Below are 14,392 nucleotides of genomic sequence, written 5' to 3'. Positions count from 1 at the left end.
TCTGTAATACATGCAGACATGCACACAAATAGTAATCACCTGAGTCCTTTTCCGCTGTTGCTGAATAAAAAAAATAGGGAAAGAAAAACATCATTACAGAAATAATACTCATATAATTAGAGAAGAATAAATATCACATAAGGAGTTAATAGCTTCTTTAAATCTTGAGTACATCACACAAGTGATGGGTTTTTTCATGTGAGGGAGAAATGATGCATGTTTTTGAGTAATATATTTGCATTTACTAGCCCTATATAGTCTTTATTTCAAGCTCAGGCACTGACTTGCATCTATATTGTGCCTAGGAATTCAGAAACATATATGATATTAAAAGAATATAAGAAAGTAAGAATATGAGAATATTATTTGTATCAGAATCTTTGGATCCCTACTTTTTAGGTGTTCGCGATTGGTCTATAGCTGATATTATGTTGCAATATTTACATTTTGACTGACTAATATGATGTTGTTCACTAAAGAAATAGTCAAAGGACAAAAATCTCCAAAATACATGCCAGCCACATTTGAGAACATCAGTAATATTACAAAGATAAGGACTCTCTGCTTTCTGTATGCAATTTGAGGAGTAAACATTTAATGCAAACACTAACAGAAATTACTTTCAAAAGAAGAATGTAACTTCAGTGCACAGATACAATAATGCTCCTATAAACCTAAAGAAGCCAAATTAAGCCTATTGCTGAAAAATATCACATTTATATTGGTAGAAAAGTAGGATGTTTGTAATGATCAGAGCATCAAAAGATACCAATGCAGGTCACATTGCTACTGAAATTCAGTGCACTGAATTTTCTGATGTTACAATGACAGAGTCCTTCACTTCCAACAGTACTTTATTCTCAGAGAATTACTTCACCTATTTCTCTTTATATACGCAATGATGTACTGTGCTTTGAGTTTACAACTACATGAATGTAAAACTACTTAAATAAATCTAGTTGTGTTCCAAACAAAGGCAATAAATCCAGAAAGGGAAAACTGCAAGTTGAAATATGGGAGTCAGTCCCATGTACTGTTCCAGCTTACTCTGTTACTTGTCAATATCCAAAAGTGCAAACTTTGCTACTTCAGGGCAAGTCCTACAGTTCTCAAGGATACAGTAAAAAATCTTGGGAAAAGAAGGATTTACAGCACCGCAAAACACTGATCCAAAAGCCAAACCATTTCGCTGCCAATGTGTTTAGGTATCTTATGCAAGCTTTTGTCATATTATAAAAACGTTTCTATTTTTATAGTCATTGTTTCAACAGGTTTGATACATGACTTAAATACCGAATGTTAAAAACATAAAATATAAAATACTAAGGAAAATATTTTTTTCTCCTTTTCAATTTCCATAATAGTTATAATATTAATCCTTTTTTTTCTTTAACACAACGTGATATCATAATTAATTATGATAAACTGGTTACTAGGATGGTTTCATGTTGTTACTTCCATGATATAATACTGGTTGCCATAGTGATGAGATGGATCTTTTGTTAATCATTTGTGAGATCAGTTAACTCATGTTTTTCAGAGAATTTGAGCAGAGATAAAAAAATGGGAAAAAAGTTGTCTTTATAATATTGCTAAATATATGAGGTTTCTTCAATTTGCTTCTTAGCTCTCTCTGTTTCTTCCGGTGTATTGCTAGAAATGCGTGCTATTAAAACACTTAATAAGCATATAAATTGTATTTTTGAAGAACAGAATTAATCCTTCTATATTTTCCTGAGATTAGCTCCAAAAATCCAGTGCATGCAGATTTCTGTTCTTGAATATATCTGGACAGGAGTATTTCCAGTTTTCTATACTTTATGGAGAATAAAAGTCTGTCTTGACAAAATATTTGATGATTATGACTTCCTTTTTGTTCTACATATGGTTTACAAATAGGAAAATGACATTGCGCATCCTGGCCATTTTTTAAGCAAAATTGTAGTCAATTTCATGATACACTTAATAGAACATACCAAACTTCCAGAAAAAGCTTCTGAATGCCTTTAAACCTAGCATTTTGTCCCCTTAATTCATTCAACTGGGATGCAATTAAGGTTTTAATAATCATATTATTATTATACATCTGGTAACACAGCAGCAAAAATAAATAGCATTTATATATTTGTCTGTTTTACAAATATGTCAGAAAAGAATCTATACACAGTTTTCAAATTTCAAGGCAGTGACACTGCTGTTAAGGAAAGAATTTCCTGTCAGTATTTTAATCACTAGAAATAGCTAGAGAAGTAAAAAAAAAAACCCATAAACAACCTCTTAAATTTATGAAGAACTCAGAAGTAAGAACAAAGGGCAACTTAAATTAGGAAGTCCTAGTCTTTTATTCAAACAGGGTCCCAGGAGGCATATTAAAGCAATGAATAGGAAAAAGCTCTACAGTTCACCAGCTGAGATTTTAATGAGACATTTCCCCTTGCTGTGGAAGGGGTTTGTTCTGGAAAGGGAAAAGGCTGCTCATGGAATATGCAGTTAATAGGCATCGTTGGCTTTTACAGCCACTTCAGCAGTTGATTGGTGTACTAACCTTCTATTTTGGCATATTCTGTAAGTCGAGTGTAATTGATCAAGGCAGCCTTCTCCAGACATTTTCTAACCACTTTCTTCACCTCTTCTGCTGGTATGGGAGTGGCAATATCTTTCATTAAAACCTGTGTCAGAGACAATTATATCACCTCATTACAATTATTACCCAAACCCCACAGGAAAAGGATAAAAGTATCTTACAGTTACTACAGATCTGGCAGTGATTAAAGGCAGAAGTCAAAAAGGAATTATTTCAGCTGATGGAGCTGGATCTTCAACTTTGAAGGTTTCTATTCAGCCCTGACTTGACAGCCTGTATGGCATTTATCCCACTTGTTTGGCATCTTCCAGCATTCCAGTCAGTCTTTGGGTGACATCGAGACCAGTAGAGCAAGAGCATTCCGTGGATGGGCTGGATGATGGTTACCACTAAAGATGTGATTGTGGAAATTGGCTTGGTTCTCACCTGTGGAAAAGCTTCCACCATTACAGAAGCATGGACTCTTCAATAGGGTAAAGCTATTCAAGTTCAACATGTCCTTGCTGTGAAAAAAATATCTTCTGTATAGTGGGCAGGGAAAACATTGAATATCCAGCAGAATATTTTATTATGGACAAATAGAAGAGCAGTCCCTATTAAAGTTTTCAAAACCTGTGAGTTGTTACCTCACCTATTGCAAGTGAGGTAAACCATAGAAGCCATACCTCTTTATATGAATGCAGCATAATATACTGTGGACTACTGTATTTAAAAAATAAACATTGTTGATAGCTAACTTGCATTTTTACTTTAATTCTACACTCCACTAACTTTCAACAGGTAAGTGTAGAAAAACCTCAGTATGTTATCACATTTTCATGTAAATAATAAAATTTCAGATAACTCACAACCTTAAAAAAATGCTTCTCAAATGGTTCCCTGGAAAAGCTACACCTTTATATATCTAAAAGTTGCTGTTAAAAGGAGGGAGCAAGAGACACAGTCTGAGGAAGGATGTGGTACCAAAGAAATAGGTTCAGCAACACAGAAACTATTAGGAAGACAATGCTGCAAAACAGATTTCTAGAATACCTGCATACAAATATGACTTCTCTATGTGTGTTTACTTGCTTTTAAAAAATAATAGCTTATGGGTTATCAACAAGTGAATTTACAGTATTCAAAACCTTTTGTTCTTTGTCTGATTTTCTTTTTTCCAGATTATTCAAAAACAGGTAGAATAAAATGGTTCCAACTCCTTCTGCATCCACAAATTTAGGAAAGCACATTTATTCCTGGTCAAGACCGACAGTGGTGCTGCTTGAGTACCAGTTAAAGCAGCATTGCTATTTGTAACAGCAGGAATGGGGAGAGCAAACAGATGTTTCAAAAAGCAAAGGAACCTAACACAGCACTACAAACACTAAGATGGCAAGTGAAATAGAACATGTATACCTAGACTCCCTATGTGTTTTCTGAACATGGCAGAGGTTTTCTAAGAGAATCTCTATCCGTGAAGTGTTCTGCACTGCAGAGTAACAGTTTGCCAGGGCCAAACCTCTCTGATTTTGGCAAAGCAATGCAGCCTGGGACCTAAGCTTTTTTTTTAATTCATACCTTCATCAGACTCCTGCTGATACAATTCCTTTGGAATCTCTGCTGTAATTTAAAGTCCTTTTTTCACAGAGATGACAGAGATGCTTTTGTAATGATGAGGTATTCTCCTTTCCAGTCAATACAAGAGGATTTGCTGGGAAGGACTTTACTTTTATAGTTGCCCATGTCAGATTTGCTGTGTATAGCTTTTGTTTCTTAAATTGACTCGGATTTCATTGACTCAACATTTATGGAATCTTATTTGAATTATGGAGAAAGTTTTTTTATATACATATGAGTGCAGTCAATATTAGCAGCACAGAAGGCATAAACAGCAGGAAAGGAGGGCTGTAGAGTAGACTTGTACTACTGTAGAGGTAATGCTGAATGAGCGCTAAATAAAAAAGGAACAGAGTCACTGACTACAATTCTGGGGCTCGAAGTGAAAGTCTAGTAAATAAGTCCTGCAGAAAACAGCTGTTTGCCTCCGTGGAAGAAAATGAGAGAAAAACAAAAACAACCATCATTCCAATAAGCAGTTAAAACCAGTAGTAAAATGCCTGAGAAGACATGAATCTGCTTTCAGCAAACTGAATGCAAAAGAAAAATGCAGGCTCAGCAGTCCTGCAGAACTTAAAATATGTTCTCAAACTTACCCTTTCAAGTAATGAAAGTGTGGCTTTTAAAGCTCCTTCAGGACGTCCAAAAGGGAAACAGTATCTTAAAAAGTAAAAATTAAAATTAAAAAAAAAAAATAAGAGGAACATAAAATGATCAGAATTATAAAAGCTGCTCTATGAATTTACTTTAAGATGTATCTGCATACAACTGGCATTATGTTCGCAGAAGACTCCCATACCCAAGTACTAATAAAAGCAGAAAGCCTCTTCAGTAGTCTAGCATGGAGTACATACATATCACAGCAGTATCTGCCTTCCAGCATTTGAGACCTAAGTGCAGAAAAAACCCTAAAAGGCAGAAAGCATCACTTCCAAATTATCAATTATGAAGAATATTTAAATGTCTCTGATGAGTTTAATTGTTGTCTTCCTGGAAAGAGGTACTATTTTTCATGTAGTCATGACTGCTACTGGACCTGTAAAGCAGCATTCTGTATATTGTATTTTATCTTAAAATTGGATTAAGACAAAGATAAAATGTCAGATATTTTAATTTCTAGAAATATAAGTGCTGGCAGATATTAAATATATTTTTATTATATTAAAAATACCTTGGAAAAGCATTTATCTTAAATTTTATCAGCTACAACTTAAACCAGACCCCCTCCTAAAATTAGGTAAATTAAAAAGTGATTGCATTCATGGTTTATTTTTTATTTTTGTCTGTTGAATGATGCAATATAGCAGGTCAATGAGAATACAATGCTCAGGCAACTGTAACCTCTCTTAATCATGTCTATAAAGCCTTACTGGGATATCCCCAATTGGAAAAAGGATTTCTTACTTTGCTGAGATTATTTTTTTCTTATTATTACTCACAGAGAATGGCATCTTCTTATTTTAATGTTTTCCACTAGTCAAATCTTTTTTAATGATAAAAGGATTCAGACCAGTGAATTTTAGATCTACATTTTGGTCAGCCAAAATGAAGCCTTATAAATTAGGTCAAAACATGATTTCCTGAAGCGAGAATTCCAGTATTTGCTTTTATCTCTGTAAAGACTCCAGAGTTAAAATTCACACAGCCAGGCAAGAGGTTAAAGTCCAAGATCCTCATGATAGCTTTCTCAGAAATATTGTCTCTTCCACATTTGATGCCTGAGAGGCTGGCAGAGATCTGAAGTCTCAGTGGGTAGACAAGGTGACAGAGAGGAAAGGTGTAAGTACCTTAAGAACTACTTTAGATGACTGCCACTAGCACAGGATGGGCTGACTGCATCTTAATCATAATGGAACCAGGCTGATAGTAGTGAACAGGAAAATTAAAAAAAAGGCCATAGGGGAGTATTAAAACTGGAACCCGCAGGTCAGTTGGCAGGCAAGGGAGAGCTTCTTTTTCAGATGGGTGTGACCTAGTCACTTAGGTGGACACAGCAAACGTTCAGAGCTGCTCTGAAAAGGCAGGAAGAGACATGCACTCAGTTAAACTGTCCATCACAGCTGACCAGTGCACACAACACTAAGCAATGGAGAGAGGGCAAAGCTTAGAAAAGTATCAACATATTGCAGAGAAAAAAAAATAATGCTGCTGCTGATCCTTGAAAGTCTGTACCACTGATCCCTTAGTTATAATGAACAGTGTGATTACAAAATGTTAAATGAGATTAGAGGAGCTTCAAATTCAAGGTTTCAACTCTAGGCATATACATCTGACTGATATTTCATTAGGACAAGGTATACTGACAGTATTTTGGGACACAGGTTTGAATTGCTTCCTTCAACAGCTAATTTAAAACCCACAAAAAAAGATGTTATTCTGGATTCAGTCTCAAATGTGAAGAGGACATAGTTTGAGAGGTGCAGAGTAGAAGAGGTGCTCTGCAGTAATAATCATAAGACAATACAATTTACTAATGTAGCAAAAGAGAACAGGCAAAAAAAATTCAGTACATGTACCTTTTGTGCACACGTATACAATTTCAAGAATGGGATTTATGAAAAAAATGAAGAACTTGGAAAACAAAAGCAAAAACTTTAAAGATATAATTTTTAAAAAGCAAGAAATCTACAAGTAGCCTGAGGTAAAATTCAAAAAAGTAGGAGGCAAATGCATGCCACAATTAAGAAACCAAAGCAGTAACAAACAATCAGACACCCTCTCTGTGATTCTGTGAGGAGGAGAAAGAGGTTACCATAGAGAATCTGGCATTGAAAAATGATGAAACTTATCTGTGTGGAGGGCATGAAAGTCTTACAAATAATCTAGGAAATATAACAAATTAACAGCCTGGATACCCAAACTGTCAGTAAAAAGGACAGTGAAAGCAAGAAATCAGCCTGAGAGATGGTGGGACTACCTGATGACAAGGAATACAGGGCATTCAAGGACAGTAAGGCCAAAGCAGAGAAATGCAGTGCATACTCTGCATAAATCCTTACTGTTGAATGAATTTTTCCAAATATTCTGTATTTCTCAGTTATCATAACAATTTTGATGGACTGAAATATGGAGTTGTTTTAATACCATGTTTTCCTAAGAAAGTAATCTGACAGCCAAGGACATTCTCTGTTAATTGAAAGTGGTGATCCTTATACATGTGTTGAGTTTAGGTTTTATTTAAAATATTACTTCCAATGCCTTGTCAGGATGTCCTACATTTTTATAAATTCAGTTTCTAAGGCACTATCTTTTTTCTTTCTTCCATTATTATGGCAGTATCTTTAAATCCATATACTTCACCTATTTTTAAAATTTTATTTCTAATATTTGTTCACAGTAAGAAACAGTAATTACTCCTCAGCTGGCAGAGCACAGTTTGACTGTATTGATTAAATAGGATTTTAAGGCAAACCTTAGAGCAGTCTGAAGGATGAAATAATTCATGTTTGAATTACACATTTAATTGCTCTCAAGGAGAAATTTCTAATGCTGTTCAAATTTGCTCAAAATCCAGCAAGACTGAGGCAGAAAGATTCTGTGGTCACTGTTGCAGCCCAAGCTCATCAACATTAACTCCGATGTGTAGGTTAGCAGACATGATGGAGATTTTTATTTGTTCCAACTCAAAAGATGATTTAGACATTATTACACATTTTGTAATTAATCTCATGCATGTGAAGGCCTGAAGGTAGGGAGCACTCTGTATAATTTCTCTTGTAAGTGCTCTTTATTCTTATAGAAGGGAGGAAAGAGGAAAGACTGCTGTTTTTCCCCAAAAGGAATACTCTCCAAGGAGAACCCTAGCTATCTTTAGTTTAATATGATATGAAGTCCCAAGTGAAAGCTCTTATGTCCTCTATGCTCAAAAAAATCTCCAATGACCTACGATGACCTCATGAAATAAGAGAGGCATTCAACAAGGTCATAGTCAACCCTGCCAAACCAAAGTTCTGTTTCACACAGAACTATTTAAACTGTGGAACTGGCTGTTATGACGTGATATAGAGACAAAAAATTCTATAAATAAAGTCTAAAAGGATTAGATTGACAGAATAGGGGCAGATAGGTTGGCTTAGTGTGACAAAGTAACAGGTTTGGTGGTCTACTTGTAATTTTTATACTGTTTCATAAACCATCAATTGCTACAAAAGAGCAGCAAATCCCAAGTTTCCTCTGTTTCTTGTACTCCTTCTCTAAACATCTTCTGGTGTTGACAGTCCTTAATGTGACAAAAGTCTTTAGTGAGCATGATGACCCTTAACTTAATAAAGATATATCATAACTTAATAAAGTATATCATGTAACCAAGAAAATTACATTAGATATCAAGGAAAGTTTTAGCTGCCATCTATCAAAGATGTTCTCTACTCATATGATTTTACTGATCCATAATAATCCAGAAATAGTTATGGCACAGTCACTTTCATTCAGACACTTTTCTTGGTTAGAGTTATAAAAAGCTTGAACTTTAAAAAAAATCAACAAAATCAAGGCCTGTATTATTGCATAATCTTTTCTATCATATCTATCAACTTACACATTACACAAATCAATTTCAAGTAAAACCACCTGTGTAAATTAATTATTCCATATTTAAGCTATTCCTTTGCAAGCAAACCATTTTATTTTCACTCCACTCATTCAAGAGCAAAATTAAACACCACGAGAAAATTCTTCCAGAAAAAATGTAGCATTCATTGAATGAATTACACACTCACCTGAAATGGCTTATTTGGTTTTCTAAAAGGGAGGAAAGTCTGTCCTTAATTTCCTCAAACCTTTCCTTCTCTTCCACAGATACCGTTCCAATTCCATCTGGCCTGCAATATTAAATGTTTAATAATCATTTATATCTCCATGCTGATTTGTCTTTGGACAATGATCTCTATTTCTAAAGTTTTCATTTAACATGAGGGTTAACTCCTCTTTCCTCTTTCTCATTTCCTCAAGGGATAAACAGTTACTTGTGAATACAGCTAATGAACAGGCTGCAATTGAACAAAGAATTCAACTTTTGAGCTGAACTTTTGAATTCAAGTCCTAAGTTTCTACACCTTCTCAATATGAACACAAGTTAGTACTATTGTCACAGTGGAGAGGCCTACTCAAATGCTGTTAAATTTCATCTCCTTGAATCTTCTAGAGGCACAGTATGGCTAAAAGTGACTTTAAAGTAAAGCTGGAAGGAAAACTACAGCAAGAAAAGCCACAGCAGGCAACACCTAGGAATTCTGCATAGTGACGATAGAGTTTGATTCCCCATCCTATATTGACAAACAGCATCATGTAATCAAGACTTCCATATAAGTGCAGTATTAAAGATGAAACTAAAAGTCTTTAAAAACAACAGCACAGGTATTTCCTGAACATAAAATTTAAATCACAACAATTAAAAAGAAACTTATATTTAGTATGTTAAACACACACTTGGTCTAGCCTTTGCCTAAAGGTGTTACTGATATATTAAAATTATGACAAAAGTAAAAAAAAAAATTAAATACATAGCTCCCAAACATAATTTTTGCCGTCACAGCTTCCCAACATACAGCGAACTTTAGAAAGAAGTATCTGAAACATTTTTGTTACTTTCTTAACTTCCAAGGTAACAAATCAGCTAGTGCTTCTCATCTTAGTTTCCGAACCTGACACTATGCGTGGGTCTGCTCTGTATCTTCTCCAGAGCCTCCAAAGCTATCTCAGTGTTTCCAGAACTGAGAAAATTGCAGTAAAATGACATAAAGAAAGACAACATTCTTCCTTGGAACATTCTGAATGTTCCAATAATCACTCTAGGATTCTATTAACATCTTTTTCCTAAATTGTTACTTTAACTTTCTAGGGGGAGAAGCTGGTACCTGGTCATGACATAAACATTTCTTTTACCGTTTAAATCACTTATATTTGTGACTTGTCAAGTCAAGGTGGAAAGAATGCCTGATTTCCTTAAATTATTGTGAAGACAACAATAAAAATCAGATATGGTGGGGATGGAAGTAGTTAGGCACGTCAATACAGCATTGCATAAATATGATGTGAAAGAGCAAAAATCTTATCTTCTCTCTTTTGATGGATGCCAGGATACTTTACTCAGCCTTCTGACAAATGGAATGAGCTCAAATTTAAGTAAATTGCACTGTCTGATTCCATTGTCAGGAGAGATTGTGCTCTGGACTGATAAAGTAAACAGTTCTGTCACATTAAGCCTTGCTGAGGCATGTCATATATATGTCAGGAAAGACCTAGGGGTCCAGATAACAGTAAGTGAAAAAGGTGAGCCAGTAGGATGTCGTATCTGTCATCCTGCACTAAGGTTAGGATCACTATGTACCAGGGACCTGTCACTTCACCGAATGTGTTGCCATAAGGAACCTTGTTGACAACAATTAAAATTTTCAGAACTGCTAAATATATGTTTGCATAGAAGCAGATGTCCCAGGAGTACACAAAAAGGTGTTGGAAAACTACCACCTATAGCACTGCAAACTTCATCTCTTGAAAATACACTTTTAGAAAATAGCACAAAGTCTAAGTCACAATTTTGGGTCTTGTTGCAAATTTTATTGTAACAAGAATATAAAAATGCATTTTTGCAACACAGTTCTGAGACACACCATGCTGGTGATAGTTCTTCTACTTTAGGGAATATAGACCTGCTACTGATTAGAAAAGAATACATGGAAAAAAAGAATCTGTTTCTGAGATAAGCTGAAATATTAAAAATAGATAAATACTTCAAAATTCCCACTCATTTAATCTTCTGGATATTTTTGCTTTATTTATTTTGAAGACTGAATAAAATAAATAGCACTGTTTTGATCTGGTTATTTTTATTTATGTGTTACTGTGCCTGCAAGGAAAATCAGACTCAAGCAGTCATTTAGTTTTCAAAGGTTTAGGTCATCCATAAACTATGCAAGAACTATTTTGCAATTAAAAGCAACAAAAAATGTGTCTTTCCTACTGAGTCAGATGTTATGGACTTGTTTTTTTTTCAATTCTAAACCAGTACTAAGTTTTGATATTGCAGCCTGGGACCTCTCTTATGAGAACTCAGCCAAGAAAAGTGATGGACTGTCTCAAGAAGAGTTTTCATTTTAACATCATCTTCTCAAGAAGGTAATGGAGAGTGAATTTTCCTTTCCTCCACAATCTTTTTCCTCCTTATTGTTCACAACATTTTTTAGAATTAGAGAACTAGGTGAAACAGTGAACACTCAAAACCTGAGTAGCCTTCTCTCTCTCACTTATGTTAGTTTACCATTTTTTGAGAACTCTGTCAATTGGATTTGGATTGGCTTGTCTTATCTGCTTAGATCACAGTCTAACTGGCACAGATATAATGTTGTCTCTGGTCACAAGTCAAGTTGTTTAATTCACTCAGACTTAAATATCAGAAGAGATTTGAAATAAATACCTCATGAACTAGAGCTAGTAAATTCAAGTGGAAAATAACTGTTTAACCATAAACAACTCAAATAATGAACAGTAAAATAACGAAAAGATTGACCAGAATTTTAAAACTTACTTTTACTGCAAAAATATTGCAAGATTGTTGTCCTGACAGCATTTACGCTAGAGAAGCTGACTGATTAGGCAGTGGATTTCGGTTTTCCTGTTGCAATGGACTCTTTTACCTCGCTTGATATAATCCTTTAAGGCTTGGAGCATCATCTAGAATTATTTTGATCTCTAGAGGTCTTAAAACCTGCAATAATTTGCAGAGGTCACTTGATGAATTGTAGGATTAAGATTATTGTGAAGACTTACAGCACGTAAGATAAAACTGTATTCCAGTTCCAACGGGAATTAGACATGTACACTGGGTTGACTGTGGATTGTTTCCAGCCCTCAGCTTTGGAAACAGCTTCTCCTAGTGGCCTCTCGGAGAGTGAATTGTAACCTTAAGCAAGGCTGCTTTGTTAAGACAGCCTTAAAAATACTAACTGAACATGCCTGACTTTTTTCCTCTGGAATATCATTGATACTGGTGCTTTTTTGCATCTTTATATATTTTAAAAATTATAAAAGTATTTTCAATGTGCTTTCATCATTAAAAACATAGATCATCACTTTGGTGTGTCATGAAAATGAAGAGTGTGAGGAGAGTAATGCACAGATTGATACTCTAACAGACACACAGGTGTGAGCGGTAAGGCTGACCACAAAGAATTTGCCATCTTGCTAGAGCAAAATAAGAACTTATTTAAAAAAAAAAAAAAAAAAAAGATACTTCAGCTAAGGTCCTTAGGACATTTTTGTAATAAATCACATTTCAAGGACATAGGAAAAACAAAACCAAACTTAAAAGGCATGCTTTCTTCTAGAAACAATTTGTTTTGGAAGACTTCAGTGCTTTCTAAAAGCACTTGTTTTTATATTCAGCAGGATGTACAATCAAATGAAAGAACAGTGAAAACTTTCAAATTAGCAAGGTAAAAGTTTGCTTGTTTTTTAGAAAGTCGAAGATTAAAATTTTTATAATTTGATGTAGAATTTTGTTATCTGTTTACAGGACTTAATATTCAAGAACTGAAATATCTAAATTTTCCTTTAAAATGCAACTGTATTAAGGCTTTTTCAGAGTCCATGGTTTATGTTACATAAATACAAGAATGATGATTTCCACTATCAGCTTATAAGCAGACAGAGCAGAGAGAGTTTTTATCAGAGAACATGAAGACAGTGCATTACCACATGGCATTCAAACACAGCTTTAACCAGCAGAAACTTGAAGACTGAGCATTTTGTTGTTTATATTAACTATTCTTCAAGTATTCTGACATAAAACTGGCACAATAGAGCCTTCTGCTGTATGCAGTTCTCAGACTGCTCCGACATCTGCTTGCGGGTCGTGCCCTTTTTTCACAACTGAATGAAAAGGACCAATTCTGAAGGAAACTAAAACAGATTAAGATCATGAATCAGCTTAATTTTAATAATCTTTTATGCTGTTATATTTCAGGTGGGATTCATTAATGCCCTTCTACTGAAAAGAAAAGCATGTATTAATATAATATAATTTTACCCAATGTAAAAGGGTATGTAAAGACAATAAGTAGTTGAAATTAATAACGAAATCTTGCATAATGTTTAGGGACGGTAAGTGTATGTAATAGCATTCCTTCACTGCCTAAGATAGCAAGTAGAACCTTAAACAGGCAGAACTTTCTTATGATATTTCTTAATAATGTGTGAATTATTATTAATTTTCTAATGAAATTTTCTCTGAGGCTTTTCAGCTGCAGATTCATTTTGAGACATTGAAAAATGTGCCTCTGTTAATAACGTAGTGAGGACACATTTTGTTATAACTTTATTGGAGTGAGGAACACTTTTCAACACAGGACAGTAGCCTTTAAACAAAGGTGAAGTCAACATGGCTTCAGTTGGCGTCTGCAACAAGGTGAAGTGTTTTGCTCCTAGCTCTGAATACAAGAGAGCCCCACTGACTTCTTTTTTTCTCTATACTTACAAGAGTAATATAAAGAAAACTGTGCCACTAACTGAAAGACATGTATTAAAAAATAAATATCAACTAAACCAGTTACTCCAACCGTAACTATTTAGAGAGGTCTCTCATCAGAGGCTTGGGGCTGTGATGGTCATAGGCAAACCACTTAAAGTGGAGAATACAGATTAAACTAAAGGTTCACCTTCCTCTGTGCTCCATATACCTTGGACATGATCAGCTTCCAAAAGAGAAGGATGAACTGGATGATGCAAGATGTTTGACACAGGACCTAGTGAAAAATTTATATTCTCATCATTGTACAACAAGCCTCAGAAAAGAGGAAGATCATATTCACTTGGCAAAGAAGGATAGTTATTTTATTTTGAGAGAGTATTGTTTCTCATTTAGCAGCACAAACTCACATAGCATTTAAATCCTGAAACGTCATTTTCTCATTCCAGTGTTCTGGGCAAATAGTAACTGATAACAAATGACTTCTGAATAAAAGTGTGGGTTTAAGTATGAGAAATCCACTCTCACCATTTCCATGACAGATGACTCAGAAAAATGAGAAAAACGACAAAAACAATTAACTCTTGTTACATCTCCAGATGCTGTATCAAACAGGAGAGAGACTAGAAGACAGATGTTACAACACTTCCCTAAAGATCCACACTGTAAGGGTACTCAGGCTCCTTATTCCAGCTGTTGGATGGCCTTGGAACAGATCTAAGATTAAAGCAGAAGGGCCAATTGCCCAT

At 34.8% G+C, this 14,392-nt stretch overlaps 1 protein-coding gene across 14 annotated transcripts in view; it reads right to left on the bottom strand.

Annotated features, from left to right (window-relative positions):
- CADPS2 (calcium dependent secretion activator 2) overlaps positions 1-14,392 on the bottom strand; it is a 287,063-nt gene that overhangs the window by 68,814 nt on the left and 203,857 nt on the right. For 8 of the 14 annotated variants that reach the window (XM_062491046.1, XM_062491047.1, XM_062491053.1 and 5 more), the window contains 4 exons: positions 8,899-9,000; positions 4,777-4,840; positions 2,546-2,669; positions 40-60 (listed from right to left, as the gene is read on the bottom strand). In XM_062491046.1, coding sequence (XP_062347030.1) covers positions 40-60; positions 2,546-2,669; positions 4,777-4,840; positions 8,899-9,000 — 311 coding nt within the window. The remainder of the gene's footprint in view (positions 1-39; positions 61-2,545; positions 2,670-4,776; positions 4,841-8,898; positions 9,001-14,392) is intronic. The other 6 variants (XM_062491050.1, XM_062491057.1, XM_062491060.1 and 3 more) reach the window with 1 other exon arrangement.

Source organism: Cinclus cinclus, chromosome 4 (genome assembly GCF_963662255.1).
Source record: "Cinclus cinclus chromosome 4, bCinCin1.1, whole genome shotgun sequence".
Classification (NCBI taxonomy): Eukaryota; Metazoa; Chordata; class Aves; order Passeriformes; family Cinclidae; genus Cinclus; species Cinclus cinclus.
This window is presented reverse-complemented; position numbering and strand designations above follow the sequence as displayed.